Raw genomic sequence first — 7,468 nt, 5'->3', positions numbered from 1 at the left:
ATCTTGAATGGCGTTGACCCGTAGCGGACCTCTGACCGAAAGTTGTTTAATGCACAATCTTTTTTTTTTTTATCCTTGAAATAACTTCAAATGTCTGGTCTCCAAACTCATTGTTAGAGGAAAGAAAATACTGAAAACGAAAACAAATCAAAGCATACACCAATAGGTGCTTGAAAGATAAATACCCTATAAAAGGTGAAATGTGTAGAAACCATGGCTTCATACTTCCTTAAGAGAGACAGTTGCAGTCTCATCTTGGGTATGTAGATGGAGAATTGGAAGCATCTACAAGAATGGTATCATTGAGCCAACTTGGACCTCCACGAGCTATATAAGATTGAAACCGTCCATCTTTAGTAACACTGACAGCGATCAACTCAGCTACTCTATTTGTAGTAACATTCACAACTTCCACATAGCAATTTTGGAAGCAATTTAGTGCTTGTCTAGTCCGTTCAATGGTATTGGACAGACTAGGGAACCACTGAGGATTATTCAGAGCTTCCAGCGTATGAGCTGATGAGATTTCCATGATCACTCTGTTCCAATGCAGAGTATGAAAATCTTTTGCTAACCAACACAATGAAGTAAGGACTGCTTCCAGGTTTGAGCTAACCCATGTGAAGGATCTCCGACTGTGTTCCATTGCCTGGCCTCGAAAATCCCGGATCACCCAAGAAGCTCCCGTATGTTGAGAATTAGCTGACCAGGAGCATCCTACATTACATTTTACGAACCCCATGAGAGGTTTTTGCCAAGCCCGCTCATTATCAGATACTCTGGTTGCACTTTATTCTTCCTGATCTTTCTGAATGAGCTTAAACCAAATGGAAGATTCCTCAGCTGCTTTGGAGAAGATGGTAGCTGCCGAGAATCTTCTCTATTCAAAACAGAAGCTATTCCTTGCTTTCCATAGGTGCGAGAGTATCCAAGGGAAACGTAGCCTCTCAGATTGTCTAATTCTTTGATTTTTACTAACTGAGAGCACATGGTACAAGTTCAAAAGAACCGAGTGGTGGGAGAAACCTGCAGATGGGAGTGGAATCTGAGCGCGATCCCATGTTTCCTTAGCCACATCGCAGGTAAATAGAACATGACATATGGTCTCCTGATGAAGTCCACACAGAGGGCATGTTGTATCCAAGTTGATACCCCTTGATCTCAACCTTTCTTTGACTGCGAGTGCACCAGAGAGAGCTCGCCACAGAAAGTGTCTAAGTTTTGGAGATGTTTTTGTTTTCCAGAGGTCACTCCATAGCTTTTTCTCTAGAGGAGGAAGGGGCTGCGGTGTAGGAGATTGCAACTCTTGTATGGATTCAAGGAGTTTATATCCACTCTTGGAGTCATAGAAACCACTTCTTGAGAAACCCCAGACCAAAGAATCACCAGACCGTAGATTGAAACGAGTATTAAGGACGATGCTTACATCTTCTTCTTCAAAGAGCTGTCTCACTCGAGTCTCATTCCACCTTTTTGACGCAGGGTTGATCAGATGATCCACAGTTAAGGTCAGATCCACAATGGCGTCTTGTCTATATCTCGGGGCTCTAGGAACTTTATCAATAATCCAACAATCAGTCTATACTTTTGTGTTTGCCCCATTACCAAGCTTATGAAGCAACCCCTTCTTGAGAAGCTCCCGTCCATGTTGAATGCTTCACCAAGCGTATGAAGGCCTCGTCCCAATACCACATTCCAAGAATAATGACCGAGGGAAATACCTATGCTGTAATATTCGGGCCAAAAGGGAATCATGATGTTTCCATACTCTCCAAGCTTGTTTCGCAAGTAACACTTGATTGAACTTCTCAATGTCTTTAAACCCCAGTCCTCCCAACTCCTTGTCTTTACATAACTTCTGCCAAGCAATCCATGATATCTTCTTCTTGTTGGTACCATTGCTCCACCAGAACTCAATCATTGCACTTTTCAGCTTAGCACAAAGATCTTTTGGCAATTTGAAACAAGACATTGCAAACACGGGAAGAGCGAGAGCTACTGATTTCAGAAGTATTTCTTTACCTCCTTGGGAGAGTGATTTGGAGAACCAGCCCTTTAACCTCCCTTGTAGTATCTCTCTGATGAAGCTAAGGAGTTTCCTTTTCGAACCACTAAAGCATTCCGGAAGTCCTAGATAAGAACCTTCTCCACCTTCTTGCACAATGCCTAAGACGTTCTTGACTTCCTCTTTGATATTGTCTGGTTCCTTTGCTCCAAATATTATAGATGACTTCTGGAGATTAATTACCTGGCCAGAAGCTTCTCCATCATTTTTCAGACATTCTAAGATCTCAGTTGCTTCCATTGAGTTTGCTTTGCACATAAGCAAACTATCATCCGCAAACAGTAAATGGTGCACTGAGGGACAAGCCGGTGAGAGTTTGATTCCTTGAATGCGTCCAGTTGCTTCGGGAATGTTTAGAGAATTTACCAAAGCTTCTGCAGAGAGGATGAACAAGAGCGGAGAGAGAGGATCCCCTTGACGAATGCCCCGTTCCGGTTTGATGAAGCCATGAGAATTCCCGTTTAGTAAGACCGTAAGGTGACTGAAGAGACACAAGCCATGATCCAACAAACCCATCTTCTGTCGAAGCCAATCTTTTCCAATAGCACTTCAAGAAAGCTCCACTCAACTCGATCATAGGCCTTAGACATATCAGTTTTAACAGCCATGAATTCTTCGGAGACGTTGATATTGGTTTTCAGACCATGTACCATCTCATGGGCGATTAAGATATTGTCTGAGATTAATCTCCCTGAGACAAAGGCCCCTTGAGTCTCTGAGATGATCTGTGGCAGAACTCTCTTCAGTCGATTACAAAGGATTTTTGATATCACTTTGTACGGCACCGAGCATAAACTGATTGGCCTCATCTCTTGCATCTTTGTTGGTTTAACTTCTCTCCAGTCCAGCGGAAATATTGTCAAAGTGGGTCGCATGTAAGTTTTAAATTTGGGCTTTGGCTCCGACTTAGTTTTTATTTGCAGTTTGGGTCGCGTCACTTTTTGACCCTATACAAGTCATCCACCAAAGACGTATCGCACCCTCCTCTTCCTGAGAAATTGCGAGTTTGCCACTTCAGCCTTCGCACATGAGAGAGACTATCACGATTCCCAAGACAGACGGCCCAGTAACCTCTCACCCGCAAACCACCGCGGTAATTAAACAGCTTTCTTCTCCTCTCTCTTTCTCTCTCTCCATCAAATTATTTTACTAAACCTAAAAGTCAAAAAGTCTTGTCTCCTTCAGAGCTCTCGTGACTAGTTTAGCAGCTTCGAGCTCTGATTCACTAAAGCAGTTCAAAATCGACTTTAATTTAGATATCTATGGTTTCCCAGACGAACGCCGCCAGAACTTCCGGTCGTCACCGTCGAAGATCCACACCGACACCCCGCAAACAGACCCGACCTCGGACCACCAACCGATACCCAGGTACTGTGAAAGATTTTAAATATTTCTCCTTATCAGAACTCGACTCTATCCTCTCCTCAAACTCTGCATGTCACCACTGGAATGTAGCTGCTTTTTGTGGGTCTCATTAGTTTTAGATCCGAGGTAAACAAACTTTCGTAATATGTTCCCATATTTAAATGAGCAATCATCTCCTTTTGTAGTTTCCGACTCTGACGAAGATAAAACGGCCTCCTCCATGGACTCCACGGCACCGACATCTCCACCGGTCGATGCCGTAGATGACGGTTCATCTGCACAATTGCCTAGAAGACTGTTTGGTCCAGGCTTTTTCCCAACTGGTTTGCGGCTGAACATATACTCCAAGGCCAACGTCATCGGGGCTGTTGCGTCTACTCTAGCTGGTTTGGCGGACATTGACGTTTTAATCGGCTCTCAGTTTGGCAGATTGTTTCACCTACCTGCTGCTCGTTGCCACAACTCAACTAAGCTCATTGGAAGCCTCCTCTACCGTCAGCTTATTACGACACGAAAATACGAACTTTGGTACACCTTCAGTACTCATCCTCTTCGTTTCTCCCTAGATGAATTTCACTCGATAACTGGCTTGAACTGCGGCGCATTCGATATAGAAGATTCAGACCCTAAGGCGAGTGCAGGTAGTATTATGTGGCAAAAACGTTTTGATACAACGGTGGGTGATATAAGCGTTGCTCAGGTTCTTGAGATGCTACGCAATCCATTTCTTGCGAGTTGGAAACGACTTCGTTTGGCTTTGATAGCTTTGGTAGACGGGGTTCTTTGTTGTACTAACAAAACCCTGAAGCTCACCCCCAAGTATGTCGAAATGCTCATTGACGTACCATCCTTCTTGAACTATCCATGGGGTAGACTCTCGTTTTTACACACCTTATCTCGTTTTTTGCCTCCCCCTGTCAGTAAAGACATCCCTGACCCGCTGCAAGAACTGCGGATCCGGTTATCTCAACAGACAACCGCATGCTATGGCTTTCTCCTAGCTCTCCAGTTGCTTGCTTTCGAAGTCGTGCCTCAGCTCTTGGCTAGAATTCCTGATGCAGGCAACACAACTACTTTTTTGGAGACCCTTCCGCTTGTGCGACCACTGTAGTTATCCTCACCACCAAAGACATTGTCGCTTCCTAGGTTACCGTACACTTCAGCCTCATTCCGGAAGCCGAGCGCCACCTGTGGTTGGATGAGGTCGAAGACTTGCAAGTAACTCGTTTTGTCCACCGCTTTAGTTCTGGCCGTACATTTACTACTGAAGATTTCAGAGGTGGAGACAAGTCTTTTCGTATTCGAGGGAAACAACACGAAAATGCCTTTCTTCCACCGGAAAACAAACCTGAAGTTGTACCCATCATCAAGCGTAATTTACGGCCGCGTAAACATGCGGCTGTTGTTGTTAAAGACCTAACATCGTCCGAACATAACGAACCCGAGGTCCCTCATCAATAAGGAAGTTGTCCAGACAAAGATTTGAAACTGTGGATTTTAGAGCAGCTTCAAAACATGGCCAGAGGGATCTACGAGCGCTTGGAAACAATGGAGAGAAATATCTGCTCTCACTTAGGTGTGTCCCCACCTAACGTCCACCACACACGGAAAAGGAAGGCGGTTGATGATTATCATGGACTCTCTGATTCTCCGAAAACTGTTGGTATCCAAAAGCAGCGGCCACCCCGCAAGTCAAGAAGAACAAAGTCAACTGTTACTAAGCCTGCAACGAAAATACATTCCTATCCACTACGCTCTGCAGACGGCTTACAGGTTCATCCAACTAAGCATGGCTAAAAATTAATGTATTCTGATTTGTTATGTGTTTTGACCCCAAAAGAAATCTCAGGGAAATATAGGACGCACCCCACCGTGCTTTAACTAGGAGACTCGAGCCGATTACGACTGTGCCCATGATCGTACTCCACCATTCGATGAACATGTGAACTATCATGTTGAGTGAGAGAGTTTAGGTTTCTCCAAATGTTGTTGTATGTTTAGTGTACATTTCTGAAAGGTGGTGTACGGTTTTCATACAGGAACCACGTACACCATACGCTGTACCAGATGAATCGAATTCTGAAAACTCCGTCACAACGGTCACTGTTTATAATCCTCTTATATTTGTCCGTCCACGGTCCTATGTGTCACCAACCAAGGTGACTCAACCTCTTTATAGTTAGTTTCTACTTTGGTAGCATATCAGCGTTTCAATATTTTGTTTTAAAATTTTTATGTTCACAATTTTTGAAGAGTGGTATAGACCAACCCCCCTGTATAAGTGATTGGACTCCAACCAAGCGCTTCCACGATAAAAAACCTGTGACGGTCACGTGGAAAAAATCAAACCCTCATGTCTACAACTCGGGGAAAATAGTACCTGCCAGTGAGACTCCACCATCAGCTGCGTATCCGGACTCTGTCCCAAAATTTACCATCCACCCCAGCTGCAGATGACATGGAACCTCTTTCCATAGACGTAAGTGCTACAAAAACTCAGTCAGCTGTTATTGAGGGCGCTGCACGTGATTCGGTGGCCGTTCAAAATAAAAGCTCCCCGGTTGAGGAGGAGGAGAAGTATGAAAGTTGCAAAGAAAACATCTCCATTGATTCCCAGTTGCAAGAGAAACATCCTGGAGCTGTAGAAACCTTGCCTGGTTCTGACACGGATGAGGACGACAATTCAGTGGAGAGTGGTGGTAAACGTCTGCGCAAAAAATCCCAGAAAATTCGTGGAGTGTACACCCCTGATGCAAGGTTGAAAGGGTTGTTCATGAGCGAGAAGAAGACTGAGTATAGGCCCCTACCCAAGACAAGTCGTGCTATTTTAAAGAAGTTTAGCGATATTCTTAGTGAAAACCTCGTGTAGTAAGTTTGGGATGTAATTTACTTTTAGAAACATATAGACATCTTGTTCTGGCTGATTCCAAATATCGTTCAAGCTGTTTTAATTTGCAGGCAGTTCAAAATCAAGACCTCTCGCATTCTCACGAATTCTTTCTTCCTTGACATAGCTACACCCGGGAAATGGTTGTCCGACGAGGTACGAATTTTTTTTTCAACCTTGCACAGTTATAAGTTTGTCTCATTGATTTTTGCTGCTAATAATGTAACACAGCACATGCATTTGATAATGCAAATGTTGTGGAGGCGTCGTGGGAGTGTTCTGCAGAAAGACCGGATGGTAATGTTCGATCCGTACTTTATGAAGATCATTACCTCGAACTGGCCCGCTTTCAATGAAGCTGATGATAAATTGGATTTTGATTGGGGCACAAACATAGCAGCTCATATTACAGGAAAGTGTAGGGGAAATAACCTTAAGTTGGAACTTGGTCGCGATGTCGACATGGTGTACGCTCCAATGCATTGGGGGAGGAATCATTGGGTTGGTCTTTGTATTAACTTGCGGACTTCTAACGTCACCGTCCTTGATTCGTTCATCACTGAGAATCCAACTGAAGCAGATGTTGATGTGCAGATGACTCCTATTATGAAGTCCTTACCATATATACTTGAGCAATATGTCAGGTATACAGTGTACCAAATCAGTAAAGGAGTGCGATTTTACTCGTGGAATCGGGTTGAAGGCATCTATCACAAAAAAGGGTGGTGACTGTGCGCCTTGCGCCGCTAAGTTTATGGAGATGCATTCTAATGGTGATGGGAAAGAAGAGATGTGTTGGATAATAGACAAAATTGTGGATAAATTTCGTGAACAGTATGCAATGCACTGCTACGAGGAGTTCATTGGCGATTATCGGGTTGCAAACGAGGCCAGTATGAAGTAGAAGTAACTTGATTCTACCTTTCTACTTTTGATATCTTGCATATTTCTAATGTTTTATCCATTCACCCATGTGCATTTTGATCATATAGATTAGGATTTAGCCATGTTTAGGTTGCATTTTGCATACATGAGTCCTTATCAGATATTGGAGTACCACATGGAGTTCTTGGAGACATTTGGGTGCAATTGGAGTCCCAAAGAAGTGTTTAAAGTGATTATTGGGCGAGCACCTTACCGGAGCGACCAGT

The 7,468-nt window shown here is 43.8% G+C and overlaps 2 protein-coding genes across 2 annotated transcripts; one reads left to right on the top strand and one right to left on the bottom strand.

The window, feature by feature from the left end:
• Positions 1-729: 729 nt before the first annotated feature.
• LOC106302444 lies at positions 730-2,581 on the bottom strand. Its single transcript, XM_013738952.1, has 3 exons — positions 1,690-2,581; positions 1,094-1,554; positions 730-978 (listed from the first exon to the last, which is right to left on the bottom strand). The coding sequence occupies exons 1-3, from the start codon at positions 2,579-2,581 to the stop codon at positions 730-732; spliced, it is 1,602 nt and encodes a 533-aa protein (XP_013594406.1).
• Positions 2,582-3,575: 994 nt separating this feature from the next.
• LOC106302443 lies at positions 3,576-4,541 on the top strand. Its single transcript, XM_013738951.1, has one exon. It carries the CDS (start codon positions 3,576-3,578, stop codon positions 4,539-4,541), a length of 966 nt encoding a protein of 321 aa, XP_013594405.1.
• The last annotated feature ends 2,927 nt before the right edge of the window (positions 4,542-7,468 follow it).

The sequence above is a fragment of the Brassica oleracea genome, chromosome C7 (genome assembly GCF_000695525.1).
Source record: "Brassica oleracea var. oleracea cultivar TO1000 chromosome C7, BOL, whole genome shotgun sequence".
NCBI lineage: Eukaryota > Viridiplantae > Streptophyta > Magnoliopsida > Brassicales > Brassicaceae > Brassica > Brassica oleracea.
This window is presented reverse-complemented; position numbering and strand designations above follow the sequence as displayed.

Bases quoted from the DNA above. Each gene is read 5' to 3' on its own strand.
- LOC106302444 (XM_013738952.1), bottom strand. From the start codon at position 2,581: ATGGGTTTGTTGGATCATGGCTTGTGTCTCTTCAGTCACCTTACGGTC. The intron at 1,555-1,689 runs GTATTGGGACGA...TTATTGATAAAG, and splicing joins GTCATTATTCTTGGAATGTG to TTCCTAGAGCCCCGAGATAT. The intron at 979-1,093 runs GTTCTATTTACC...ATGTGCTCTCAG, and splicing joins ATCAGGAGACCATATGTCAT to TTAGTAAAAATCAAAGAATT.
- LOC106302443 (XM_013738951.1), top strand. From the start codon at position 3,576: ATGTTCCCATATTTAAATGAGCAATCATCTCCTTTTGTAGTTTCCGAC.